Genomic DNA, 14,984 nt, shown 5'->3' on the forward strand with positions numbered 1-14,984 from the left:
AGTCTGTAAAGGCGAGAGTGAATCAACGCTAAAATCCACACGTATGTGACATGGGGGTAGGGAAGGAGACACGTTTCCTAAACATTACTCCACCTAATCATTAGAAATAATTCCTGTGTTCCTATGACACCTCTTTTATTATTCTCGTTTTACAGAGGAGGAAAAAAATGGTCCAGAGAAATTAACAATTTGGTCCCGGCCACAAAGTTATCAGATGAAATGGCTGCGATGTAAAATCATTTGTATCTGATTCCAAGGCTTATGTATCAAAATTGGTTCAAAGTATCAAAGGCAGCCCTCTGTCATAAGCCTGCCTGAATTCAAGCATGTCTCAACTGTAATTTTGGATACACTTCCTCTCAGGGCAATAATTGATTCTAGGGAATTGAAAGATCCAGATCAGTGGCACTAATTCTGGCCGCATGCTGGGATCATCTGAACATCTTACAGAGAGCACTGATGCCCAGGCCCCACTCCTGATCAACTGAACTGAATCTCTGGGATGCGACCTGGGGAGTTGGTGTTTTCAGAAAACACCTGGGTGAGTCTAACGGGTATCGCTACCACTGCCCTACATGCAGAGGTAAGGGCGGCAAGGGCAGCGGGCCGAGAAAGAGATGGGCATGGTGTTAGCTGGCAACTCTAGCCACGTCACATCTCAGAAGTAGTCTGACAAATACTGGGGCACTGAGGAAAATGAAAAAAATGCTTTAAATGTTTCAAGAATGCCTACATTTTTATTTGCACAGCTTATGCTTTTTTCCCTCCAATGATGCGGGAATTCGAGCCTAAGCATTAGGAAAGCTGCCTCTCCCTCTCATTCTTGCACGAGCCAGAAAATGTAGGCTCATCCTGTGTTTGGAAAGAACTCTGTAAACTTCAGCAATGTGCTAGACTAGGAAGCAGCTTCTGCTACCACTGCAAATATTGTTTTTACAATTTCTGGGCCTGCATGAAACAAAGCTGGATAGTTTTCTTTTCTTTCTTTCTTTTTTTTTTGAAGTGACTTCTCTTGTTCACTGCCATGCTAAGAGCTCACAGCGTCAGATCCCATTTGCTAACCTCCAGCTGGGCACGGTGGTGTGATATATCGCAATACTTCTAAAACTTCAGTCTCTACCAAAATTACGGGGGGGGGGGGCGGGGAGCTGGGTTAGAACAATGATTCTTTTTTTTTTTTTTTTAAAGATTTTTTATTTATTTATTCGACAGAGACAGAGACAGCCAGCGAGAGAGGGAACACAAGCAGGGGGAGTGGGAGAGGAAGAAGCAGGCTCATAGCGGAGGAGCCTGATGTGGGGCTCGATCCCATAACGCCGGGATCATGCCCTGAGCCGAAGGCAGACGCCCAACCGCTGTGCCACCCAGGCGCCCCTAGAACAATGATTCTTGCAGGAATTTGCACTTCTCACCTGCTCAGGTGATGCTGACACTGACAAACCACGGACCACACTCCGTGTTGCACTGGTACGAAGTAGTACTTCCCAAACTCTGAATGTGCCTGGAAATCACACGCTGATACTATACAGATGCAGAGTCTGACTCGGAGGGCTGGGGTTCCTTCCCACAGACCACTCTCTACATAGCAAGGGTGTAGCCTATTCCGTTGGGGGTGGGGGAGAAAACTTTCCTTGCACCTTTGTTCACATGGTCGGATGCCCATTCAGCAGCTTAACAGGTAAAGGACAAAACCCTTGAGCGTTAGCCTCCTAACCCTTTTTTTGGGTGGAGACACTAAGGGAGAAATGAATTAAATGACCTCCCCCAAAAGTGAGTGGGTGTTTCCTCATGTCTAAGGAATAAAAACTTTGTAGATTCCTATAGATGTATAAAGGTAGTTGAAAGGATATCCACTTCAACTGACCATTTCCATAGCTCCATGTCCAGAATGCCAGAATGCTCATTTCCCTCCTCCTAAGAGATTTCCTTAATTTGCATCAGCATGCTTTGCCTTGAAGCAGGTGGAAGCCATTTTGAAAACAAAAGGGGGGGAGGGGATGGCAACAGAGGACTGAGACAATAAGACCTTAAGGTATATTCAATCCTGCGTTCGTGTAGATAGCATCAGAGGAATAAGAACGCTACCATTTTATTTTAAGCATTGCTAACAATCTTAAACCCACAGCCATGAATCCTGGGGGGAAAACATGCACACACGTGTCCTTGTACTAAGGAAGCCATCATTAATTCATTCACTTTCAATCACACAACCATTCATCCATTTATTTAATACTGAGTGCCTCCTCTATAGTAGACACTCTTTAAGGAGCTGAGGATTTGGGAGACAACCCCCTGCGAGAAATATTCAAGCTCTTTCATCTATTGGAAAGTGCCTTGGGCACCAAGGTGAGATGATTGCTTCTGTGCTTCACTTCTTTCTCTCGGAGGCAATATAAAGGAGTAAGAAATTTAGGGCAGTGTGTCCCTAACTACAGTGAGAGCCCACCCCCCCCATCTGTTGTACATTGATACTGTTATAAAATACATCAGAAATCGATTCATTAAAAAAATTACAACCACAAAGATATACAAAGCACCAGTCCCGCCCCCCCCCTTTGGTTAGTTTCAACAGGCAATGTCAAATTCTTTAAAAGGAGGAGGGCGTCTAAATGCTTACTCTCAAATTCTGTCCATCTCACAGCAGACTGGTAAAAAATAGCTTGCAGACAAACATACTCCTCAGGCTACATTTTGAGTAGAACTCATTTAGACACTGGACTCCAGGGTGAGGTTGCCCGGGTTTGAATTATAGCTCCAGTACTTGCCAGCTATGTGACTGTGGGCAAGTTGTTTAATTTCACTATTTCTCAGTTTCCTCCCTGTAATAAGAACGCCGCCCTCACAAAGCTGTTGGCAATACATGTAAAACACAAGTCAACACAGACCAAACAATCAGAATTGTGTCTGGCTTGTAGTAAATGCTATTAAAAGTGTTAGCTGCTATCATTACTACTATCTACTAATAGGAATACAATTGTTACTATTATTACTATCAGTATGATGTGTATCATTTGGGGCCGATACCTGCACAGTTGTTTCACCTATAAGATGGTGTTTGTCGTCTCCTCCTTCCTATTTACTTCCTTCCCTTCTGTGGATTCTGTGCCTAGACAGTGAAATTATGGATTCGAAAGCATGTTTTCACCCATGGAAATGCCCCCTTGTAACAGACTGTCTATACTGCCCAGATGCCATTTCAGAGAGGTGAGGGCAGAGCGCCCTGGGCTTCTCTGCACATCATCAAACAGATCAAAGCAGCGCTGAGACAGCTGTCCCCCCCCCCCCCCCCCCGAGAATCCAGTTGTGTGGATGCTCTGTGACACGGGAGCTGCCTCAGGGCAAAGGCGCGATCCTTTCTTCTCGGAGGCCCAGCGACAGGCCAGCAGTGGGAATGACTTTAAAGGACATTTTTTAAACTTCAAGTAATTGACTATTGCGTCTTTTATACATATATGTATTTCTCTAAGCTCCCTTCTTAACAGTGATTCTCGGCAAAAATTTTTGAGAATTGCTTATTTTTTCTTCAGATCAGTCACCTACAATTAGCTGGGAATAAAAATGTTACGGTGGCCCAAAAAAATGTTAAGTTAACATTTGAGGAACATTGAAACTTGACCATGGAAAATTATGTTTGAAAACAACTCTCAATGATTATAAAGCGAGAGAATGTCTCAAGATGTGAGAGGAAAAGAACCATCTCATTACTATTTCAATCTCATTACTCTGAGAATATTAAATGTATTGAGATGGTCTAACTAATTTGCAGTCTCAGAAAATAAAAATTTTTTGAAGAAAAAAAGGGCAACAAAATAAATAAGAAAGCAGGTGTTTTGGTTGTGACAACAAATTTGGAGATTAATAAACTGAATGACCTTAGTTTAAAGATTTACTCACACAGAATTCTATCTTGACTCGCTCAAAGAGAAGACAGGTGAAGTTGGAGTTCTCATCTATCCCTCAGAATGGAGTAATCGATTTAGACAACAGGAGGCATAGTAACATTGTGGCTGGTGTTGAGGCTGGGAGTGATTTAATAAGACGGCAGTAGGCTGCCTGAGGTGTCATTTAGCTGGCAAAGTGTGGCCCTGACATGGGCCAGATTCTAGTCAACTAGTTATGAGTTTTCTTGTGCTTTTGCTCCTCAAGCTGAAAATTATCACGGACAATGAGCCAGCACCTTTAGTACACAGATTCGCTCTACAGACCACTGCTGCCTTTGTTTTCTCTGGAATTCAGTACACTAAGCATATTAGGGTTGCTTGGCACAGCAGGGAGCATGACACTGCGGGCACACAAATACTGAAAGGTTTCCTGAATGAGAGGAAGTTAATGATATGTTCAGACCAGAGCTAGATACAAACAAGGTTTTGTCACTCTCTATTTCTGGTCTTCCCATGCCAGCTCTGCAGTTATTTCTGACTCTCAAAACTTATCCACTGTGTCTATCCATCCATCCATCCACCTATTCATGCATGTATGCATTCGTTCAATAAATTATTTATCAAACACCTCCCTGCTGCCTGGTACTGTACTATGCTTTTGGAACTTGCATTCTGTTGGGGAAAGACAGGTAATGAACAAGTTAGAAAATCCACAAACTAATAAATATGGTGATGGTGTTAAGATGAAAGAAGAACTGAAGTGTTCAAACAGGACTAACTGGAGAGATCTTTTCAGGATCCAGAGAGAAAAAGAGAACTCCATGCAGATGATTCAAATGAGGAAACATTAATGCAGAGATGGAATTACAGATATGGGCAGAACTGAAAGAAGCAACGAAGGATGGTGAGGTACCCAGAGACTAGGAAGAGCCGAACGCTGGCATCAAGGGGAAGGGGGAGAAATGACGTCACCAGAGCCCAGTGAGGGCTGGAGCTCAGGAGCAGGTGTCACCTGGCAGGACCTGTGGTTACAGAGGGAGGGATGCACCCACAGCCAGAACAACGATCCAGAGTGGAGAGGGAGGAGATAAGAAACAGCCCTAATCTCTTTCTTCTCTTACCTCTTCCAATCTGCTGCTGGTGCTGCCTGTTGGCAGGACAGGATCTTAAGTCACCTGGCAAGGGAGCTTTGGTGATGCTGTCCAGGGAGTTCGGCTTCAGTGTTGGACTGGACTGGGGTGTCGGAGGGAGGGAAGAATGTAGAATAATCAGGGAAGGGGACCTATTTAGGTAGGATAGTCAGGAAAAGCTGCCCTGCGGAGATGACATCTGATCTGAGCCTCTGCGAGAAGAAGGCCCCAGCCATGCAAAGAGCCAACGGAAGAGTGATCCAGCGGACGGACAAGTGAGCGCGTGCCTTTGCCTCTCTCCCTTCCCCGCAGCGCGTACTCGGTACAGATCCCTCACAAGGAGCACATCTCGCACAGACCCAGATGATCCAAATGAACCCTTTCCTCGACGCCATGCTATCATTCAAGCTCTGGGAGAGGCGAATGCCTCTATTCTGCTTTCTCAATACCACAGAAGGTTTGCACATAAAAAAGAACTGCTGTAACTAGAGCACTTGCCTGTGAAAGGCCTAGCATTTGTATTAACTCTAAGGTACAAAGAAGGAAAAACCAAGGAACACACATATCAAGGCAGGTAAGGGCAAGCAACTAAAGTAACTATAACTCTTTTCCACGCACACAATTTTTCTTTGACGAGCTCAAGCCTTCCACACTTTGAGATATCCTCGTATCGTGCACCTTATGTAAAAATATACTATTGTGCCCATCATTCTCTCAAAGAAGAAACACGATAAAGATACAGTAACAGTGTAATAGAAGTTAATGTACATATATAATTTAAACTCATACTAATGTTCTTTTAGTTTTAGATTTACCTCCAAGTCACTGACTAACGTGGATATAAAATAAATATCTCAAGCCTATAAATCCAAATATCTACTAACAAATTACTTCATTTCTGTTGCCTGGAAACCATTTCTTTATATAATCAAAGTAAAATTTTCAGTAGTAACAAGATCTTGGATTAAATGATCTGACTTTCAAAGGCCAGTTTGCTCGTGGGTTCAAATTCACTGTGAGCGAGCCACGCTCTTTACACAAGTCTGTTCTAAAATGGCACCACAAGGGTTTCCTTGTTGGTAGCTGAGGTTTGGCACAATAACTTCCTTCCCTAAAGTCCCTCATACTCCTGGTACATTCGCCAGCGGAATAAGAATTCCCTTCAGAGACAAGTTCCAGGCAAATAATGAGGAGTTGCCTGCATGTTAATGAGACCCACCATCTTCCACATGCAAAGCCAACCACTTTTTCCTTAAAGATCTGAAGGAATTTCCATTATCTCTACATTAGTTCTAAATTTCCCCAGTGCCAGTTTAATTTATTTCCTCTTGTTTTGTCTCTGATGAATATGGAAACAGATGGTAATTCTTCTTTCTGTAATTTGTGCCTCTTGCCAAGTCAATGAAAAGTGCTGATAAAAAGAGTAAGTTCGAAGTGTATTATTACCTGTAGGAGAGGCCGCTGCACTCCCATCACCTTCATGGTGTCCGCATTAGCTAGGATCTTCAAGGGGTCAGATGTTTTGGTGACTCCTTCAATCTCCTTGTTGATCTCTGCCAAGACCTGATTGAGGAAGATGTTTTTGATGTACACAGTGAGGAAGTCTCGAAGAGGGCACTGTTTGGCTGGGCCAAGTCCCAGGGCATGCTCGATCTCTTGAATAAATCTGGAGGCCAAAGAAGAAAATGGTTCTCAAAGATCTCAGAAAAATAGTTCTGGAAATATCACAAAACCCATACGGGTATTTCTAGCCGCCTCTCTTTCCGTGGAGAGATGAGGAGAGATTCCCAGAATTCTTAATGAGAACAGGCCATCACTTTATTATTCATCTCTATATTAGTTGTTTCTATTTTTCTAAGTTATTTCACTAATGGAATAAAAATAGGACAAAATAGAAAACATGACTTCCAAACTAGGGAAAAAATGGAAGACATCAAAAGATACTTCCTTCAAGAAGGAAAGAAGAATATAAGAAGCAAAGGAAGCCATGATGAACAGAAAACAAATTGCAATGTAAATTTAAAAGCACACCCCCAAATACTGCATATTTCTCACTGAGATCTTTATATATATAGAAAGAAATGTTTTTTAAAAAAGGGAGATTTGTATTTCCCTGATGATTAGTGATGTTGAGCATCTTTTCATGTGTCTGTTGGTCATCTGCGTGTCTTTGCAGAAGTGTTTATTCAGGTCCTCTGCCCATTTAATAGGATTGTTTGTTTTTTTGATGCTGAGTTGTATAGGTTCTCTATACATTTTGGATACTAACCTTTTATTGGATACATCATTTGCAAACATCTTCTCCCATTCAGTAGGTCGGGTTTTTTTTCTTAAGAGTTTCCTTTGCTGTGCAAAAGCCTTTTATTTTTATATAATCCTAATAGTTTACTTTGCTTTTGTTTCCCTTGCCTCAGGAGACGTTTCTAAAAAAATGTTGCTACAGCCGATGTCAGAGAAATTACTGCCTGTGTCCTCTTTTAGGATTTTTATGGTTTCAGGTGTCATGTTTAGGTCTTTAATCCTTTTTATTTTTTAAAGATTTTATTTATTTATTTGACAGAGATAGAGACAGCCAGCGAGAGAGGGAACACAAGCAGGGGGAGTGGGAGAGGAAGAAGCAGGCTCATAGCGGAGGAGCCCGATGTGGGGCTCAATCCCATAACGCCGGGATCACACCCTGAGCCGAAGGCAGACGCTTAACCGCTATGCCACCCAGGCGCCCCAGTTCTTTAATCCATTTTGAGTTTATTTTTGTGTATGGTGTTAGAAAGTAGTCCAGTTTCATTCTTTTACATGAAACCACAATGATATATCACCTCACACCTGTTAGAATGGCTAAAATCAAGAAGAAAAGAAACAACAAGTGCTGTCAAGGATGTGAAGAAAAAGGAACACTTGTGCACTGTTGGTGGGAATGTAAATTGTACAGCCGCTCTGAAAAACAGTGTGGCGTTTCTTCACAAAATTCAAAACAGTGATACCATACGATCAATAATCCCCCTCCTGGGTTTTTTTACTCGGGAAAATGAAAACACTAACTCAAAAAGATATATGTACCCCTATGTTTATTGCAGCATTATTTATAATAGTCAAGACATGGAAGCAACCCAAGTGTCTGTCAATAGACAAATGGGTAAAGAAAATGTTGTATATGTATACAATGGAATATTTTTTAAAGAAGATTTTATTTATTTATTTGAGAGAGAGAGCAAGTGAGAGATAGCATGAGCGGGGGGGGGGGGGGAGAGGCAGAAGGAGAGGAAGAAGCAGACTCCCCTGTAGGGAGCTCACAGGGCTCAATCCCCAGGACCCCAAGATCATGACCTGAGCCAAAGGCAGACACTTAACCACCTGAGCCACCCAGATGCCCTTATATATAGGATGGAAAATTACACGGCCATTAAAGGAGGATGAGATCATGCCATGTGAGACAACATGCATGGGCCTGGAAGGTATGATGCTAAGTGAAATAAGTCAGACTGAGAAAGATAAATACCATATGATCCACTCATAAATGGAATCTAAAGAAGATGAATAAACAAACAAATCAGAATGGGAACTAAAAATACAGAGAACAAACTGATGGTTGCTGGGGAGGTGGGGGAGCGGGCAATTGGGGGGAGGTGCAAAATACGCGAAGGGGAGAGGGAAATACACGCCTCCAGTTATGGAATGAGTAAGTCACAGGAATAAAAAACAGAGTGTAAGGAATACAGTCAATGATATTGCGATAGTGATATAATGGGACAGACAGTAGCTGAACTTGTGGTGAGCACAGTATAATGTATAAACTTGTCAAATCGCTAAGTTGTACACCTGAAACTAATGTGACATTGTGTGTCAACTATACTCAAATTAAAGAAAAGGGCAGAGGAGAGACAGAGAATAAATGATACTCTTTTAATTCATGATGATAAGTCGGGAGGTAAAGAAAGGGAATAGGAGGGGCGCCTGGGTGGCACAGCGGTTAAGCGCCTGCCTTCGGCTCAGGGCGTGATGGGATCGAGCCCCACATCAGGCTCCTCCGCTATGAGCCTGCTTCTTCCTCTCCCACTCCCCCTGCTTGTGTTCCCTCTCTCGCTGGCTGTCTCTATCTCTGTCAAATAAATAAATAAAATCTTTAAAAAAAAAAAAAAGAAAGGGAATAGGAAGGGAGGTGAGGACAAAGGAGAACTTCAACCTGATTTGTAATGATCTGTTTCTTTTATGGAGAACACTTAAAGCATAGAGAGCAGAATGCTAGTAACTGTCCAAACTCACAGACGAGGATGCAGATGTTTGTTCTTCTTTGTACTTTTTTATACCGGCACTTCCTGCTTTGCACGGTTTTAATGCACAGATTTAAGTTACTATCTCTTAGTTAATAATACCAGTCCCCCCAAAACAAAGTTTACATTCCAGTTACTACGTATATTAACTGTGAGTAATGGCATAAAATGAAAACTTTGCTATGTCTTCAGTCCAGAAAACTCTCTGTAAATAACCGATGTTTAGCACGATCAATGGATCAATCATGCCACTTCTTTCAAAGTCTGACAGTGGCTGATAACTGCACATCTGTTATTCAGTTCATGTTCAGGCAGCAAAGCGTGTAGTTGTGTTGTTTCCTTGACTCCCAGTGATAAGCCCACGTGGCATTTTACAAAAATGGATAATTAAAAGAGGGAACTGGCAGAAAAAGATAGAAGTACAGACAAAACTAACAGTGATAACACTGGGGTGAAGTCTGAAAGGAATGTAAGTGGGTTTACAGAAGAAACAGCTGGGAACGTTGACACTGCCCCCCTTCAAGAGGCAAGCCCAACCAGAGGGAAGGTGAACTTATCCACGTCACCAAGGAAAGTCTTTGCGGTGAAAGGGATGAGGGCATCCCAGAGGAAGTGAGGTGGCTCAAACTGCACACTAAAGGAACTCTTGAAGATATTTCACGAAACTGAAAATCAAAGAATAAAATGCTGGCAGATCCACACTTAAAGCAAGTATGATATTTCACCAACAGCTAGAAAAGATGCTCACTGTGTATCGTAAGTACGTGACGAAAAGAAGGCGGCAAGCACTGTTCAAACTACTCTGATGAAGATTTTAACAAATTAAACACTTTATTTCTTCATGTTTCTAATGTCACAGAGTGCTAAGTACGTATTAGTCTTCTTAGTTTTTCAGTTTTGGACATATTTATAACTGACAGCAAGGGAGTTTTTCATGTTTTGGCAAAAACTTGCTAAAGTTGAGAAACAACTGTGATTTTCCCCAGTGATTAAGATTGCTTTGCATGATGATTTTTACATTTCCAGAATGCTATGCAAAGCAAGGACTGAGCTGTATTTTAAGTTTTCTTCAAAAAAAAAAAATGTAGAAGGGAAATGAAATGAAATCAAATCAAATGAAATAAAGACAAAAACTGAATGATTAACTGGGAAGATATATTTGCAACTTTTATCACAGATGAGTTAGGAAAAAAACCAAACAATTTAGTAGGAAAAAATGATCAAAGGACAAGAAAAGACAATTTACAGTAAAAAGAATACAATGGCCATTAAACACAAGAAAAAATTCTTAACTCTGGTCATAATGAAAAAAATGAAAAGTAAAGTATATCGAGTTGCCATTTTTTATATCCATGTGCTGACCAGATTCCAAAAATCTGAAAACACTCCTTTGACATAAGTGTGGGAAGAAGCATTCTCATGCATTGCTGATGGGAATGAAAAATGGTACGACCCTTATGAAGAGCAAGTCAGCATCATCATTCAAAATTACAAATGCATTTCCTTTTGACCCAGAAATCCCACACTTGTGGGAAATTCTTCTGACAGCTGTATCTAAATATGATTACACAGCTCAGTGTAGCATTGTTTTTACAGCAAACACAAAACAACTAAAAAAATCCATCATTTAGGGATTAATCAAAGCAACTGTGGTGTATCTACAAATTGGAATACTGTCCCTAACCTCAACCCCCAAATGTGGAAACTTTCGATGCACTAACGTGAACAGATCTCCAAGATAAATTCTTCAGTGAGAAATGCAAGCTGCAGATCAATGTGTATTCGGTGGTACTCATCACACTGACCTTTCTGTAAAAATTATATATCCTCATTTGTTTACTTTCTTATAAAGACACCCTGGGAAGACTCACAAAAAAACTAATCAAAGGGAGTTCCTGCAGTAAGCAGGGATGGGGTAGGGTCTGGAAGAGAAGTGGAAATTCGACTTTTCAATTATAACTTTTAATAATCATCTTTGATTTTTCTGAAGATCAAATTGGCTTTATTCCACATTTTATGAATCAGACAGCACCCCAGCTAGCAAACAGAAAAGAGCTCTTATAATCACTGGAATTTTAAAGACTGTGAATATATTAGCTACTCAAATAAAATTAAATTAGAAATTATAAAAAATTACCTACACATACCAAAGAATGTATTTCATAAATTGCTTTCTAATTAGACCACATTTAAAGTTTGGTGTATAAATGTTCTTTAAGTTTAACTGTTTGACCTAATAAAGAGCTTCCTTTACTTAATAAATAAATACATCATGGTTAATCTTGCATATCAGCAGCTTAACACTCCATTAACCTTTGGGTCTGGGTGTGTGTGTATGTGCCTGTGCGTGTTTGCGTGTGTGTGCACACTTGTGAGGTGAGGTGGAGGGAAGGGAGGGCTTATACATATAGGATTATCATGATGACAAAGTAAGCTAAAGAATGTAGGAAAGAAAGCAGACATTGAAAAGCCAAGAGAAACCTCAATGAGGCTTCTTAACTGACTTCATCAACATGGAAAGGGAGTAAAGGTGTGACCACCAAACAAGATATAATAAATCTTTAAGAAGGGAGTGAGTGGAAGAAGGTGGGGAAAAATCAATAAAGGGGGATAGTTAACCATAATTTAAAAATCTCCAAATCCCACATGCTGCAACTTTGATCCTTTCTGAAGCATCTAACTCTCAGCGAAATCTCTGCCCCTCCAAGATGTATCTTGTTCTCCTTAGTCTGCCTCTAAAAGAAAACCACTGTGTTTAATTTGCTTATGAGTAACCACACCAAAGACCTTTTCATTTTATAATTTTCTAATACTATGGGACTCAATCGATTATCGGAATCCTTCCTTATTCTTTTCAGTGGGACTTCAAAAAAGAGTTTTCTGAGAAGTACTTCCTACATTTTCAAATTCTTTATCATTTGTTAGAAACATATTTTTACTAGTTAACCTGATCCTAAACAGTGGCAGAAGGCTCTAAATAATCCACATTTTCTTTTTTCTAGTCCTTTATTTGCCTTTGGTGTCCCCAAAATATGAAAGCACTCTGAGTTGTGCCGATGGAGGGGCGGGGCTCCCATCACTTTCACCTGCATGACTTCTTCCCAATACAAATCTCTTATTCCCTACAGCACGCGCATCAGTCTAGAAGGACACATCCAGGTTGACGTTGTCAATTCTAACTCGAGGGGACCCATTCAACACATGTCCAACTCTGCGTTCGGAGCTGTGAGGGCCCCCACTGTGCAGAAAGCATGAAACATGTGCGAGAAAAGGAAAGAAAGAGAAAGAATTCGGCTGTCTGATCAGCCCGTTTTTATTCTCACCAAAAAGGAAAAATACGTGAAATGGGAAAACTAAGCAGCCAGAAGGTAAATGAGACTCAGAGTCGCTGTCAAGAGGAGTAACTAAGGGAAGCAGAGGGGCCCCAGCAGAACACTTAAGAGTAGGTATTCCTGAGACTGAATCTTGACTAGACAGCGTTGGGTGGGTTATTTAGCCTCTTTTGATCTTTCTGTTGTATTCTGTAAAATGATCTGATAACACAGACGATCGTTTTGATGATTCAAGGAGGAAATAAAAGTTAAGCACTCAGCACAGAGGTTGGCATATAGTAACTGCTGGGTAAATGGTAGCGACTATTTTTGTGATTATCAGGACATGAACCCTGCCCGATGAGGTTGGAGAGTAGAGACAAGTGGGACATATTTGATGTGTTTGGTTTTTTTTTTTTCATCTTGCTCCTTCCTTTTCCAATGCTTGCCCACAGTTGGCAATTTGGACCACTAGATTAATACTACATTTCAGGAACAAAGTGCTGTAGGAATGACCAAAGCCCCATGTGGCCAGGGGTCAAGTGTAAATCATCCACTTCTGTATCCTCAGAGCCTTGTGCTACTTACTCTATGGCTAGCACATAGTAGGCTCTCAGGAAATATTTGGTAAAGGGAGTAGTGAATAAAATTAACAGGTCCCTTAATTTCAACCCACAGTTCCTGAAACTAAGGTACAACCTCTGTGACAAATAATGTCCTCCTCTCAAGAATTGGGACTAGAGGTCCAAATAAAATATTTTAAAAAGAAAGAAAAATTATCCCATATCTCCACCACCCCAATGTTAACAGTTGCCTCTTATTGAAAGAATGTTCTTGAGTCCTTGACCACATTCCCAGCATTGTTTTTTTTATTTTGTACAATATGGTTATTCACATGACTATATTCTGTTCTTTTTCAGAGTATTATAAACTCATTCCACCACATTAATGAACAAACATTATCAAACCAAACATCTGTTAGGGAGTATTAATGCCACCGTCTGGTTTTATTATAGATAATCCTACAGTGAACATCTTCATTTTTGCTTCTGTTGAATTATTCCCCCAAGTTATCAGCAGTCGCTCCTCATCATTTTTCATGGGCGACTCTACATTTTATTTCCCCCAGATTCCCACTATGTACTGCATGGCTCGCTTCACCAAGGAAGTACTTGAAAACTGATCTGTTGAATGCGAGACAGGAGAGGAAGAGTCAACGGTGTGCAGGCAAATCATCAAAAAGTTCAGTTTTTCCAACAATGCTCCTAATCAGCTCTATGGAAGTAAGAAAGCACTGAATTTTTAACAGTGGAAAGAATCTCATTAGGAAAGAAAACACTTCAAAGTTAAGCTGGAACACAGATGGAACCCTGTCAGAAGGGTATTATCTAATCTGGTGAAGTGCTTTCCCACTAGGGATTCCCATCCTGGGAACGATGAGAAGGCAAACACAAAGCCCAGGTACATCTGTGTGTATGGAAAGGAAGAGAAGGGGACTCAAAGAAAAGGAGCCACATAATGCCACACACAGAGCATCTCAGCACAGGATTCTGAGGAACCCTATTCAGATCAGCCTCCTAATCCTAAGGCTGTGAAGTAGGATAAACCAAAAAATGAACGTAGGCAATAGATTCTCATGGCACCTGAATGTCTAAAGCATGGATCTCATTTCCTAAATTCTAAACTGCTATTCATAAATATTTAACCAAGGTTTTCTTTTCAGAATACCATCAACGACCTCCTAAAACATGTCCTTAGTCTGTACCTATAGTATAAACTTGCTCTTTCTTACAGCAAGTGTGTGGCCTTTGGGATGCATACAGGAGCACAATACCTATAGGCGACCTAGTATTTTCAAAATTTTTATCTTGATTTGATTTCTATCCAGGGAAATCGTAAACTAATTAAAATTTCACTCAAGCTTCCCAAGCTCTGTGGATAACCCAGTATCCTCACCACAAATTCTGTTTCATTGTGAAGCTTCATTTCTTTCATTTTATCTCAGCCCAGAATTATGGCTGCTACCAGCTGGAGATACCCTTGAACATGGAGGGCCTATATTATATTTTAGAAGTTGCAATGGGAGCAATGGTATTTATTCATTTGAATAAAAATAGTTACTCATAGTAAATATGTATTCCTAACATTCACACCCTAGTGAGTTTTAAAAATTCTGTGGCCAACATTTTCGGCAATGGGACAAGCTGATATGTACGTCCTGATAAGAGAGCACAGTACAGCATCACTTCTGATATTCTTGCCAAAAATGCATAACTTGAACCAAGTCATAGGGAAGCATCATCTTTCCATAAAACCAAAGCACAAAATCAGAGGTGGAAATTTCAGAAAATTGACATTCATCTGGCTTTTGGTGCACAGGAAATTCGGTCATGT

General features: G+C 40.8%; 1 protein-coding gene across 1 annotated transcript in view; it reads right to left on the reverse strand.

Annotated features, from left to right (window-relative positions):
* The window catches only part of EXOC4 (exocyst complex component 4), a 717,712-nt gene that overhangs the window by 198,180 nt on the left and 504,548 nt on the right, over window positions 1–14,984 (reverse strand). The window contains exon 11 of the mRNA XM_045792625.2: window positions 6,458–6,677. Within this exon, the coding sequence (XP_045648581.1) occupies window positions 6,458–6,677 (220 nt within the window). The remainder of the gene's footprint in view (window positions 1–6,457; window positions 6,678–14,984) is intronic.

Source organism: Ursus americanus, chromosome 3 (genome assembly GCF_024610735.1).
Source record: "Ursus americanus isolate L20-20 chromosome 3, mUrsAme1.1.p, whole genome shotgun sequence".
Taxonomy (NCBI): Eukaryota; Metazoa; Chordata; class Mammalia; order Carnivora; family Ursidae; genus Ursus; species Ursus americanus.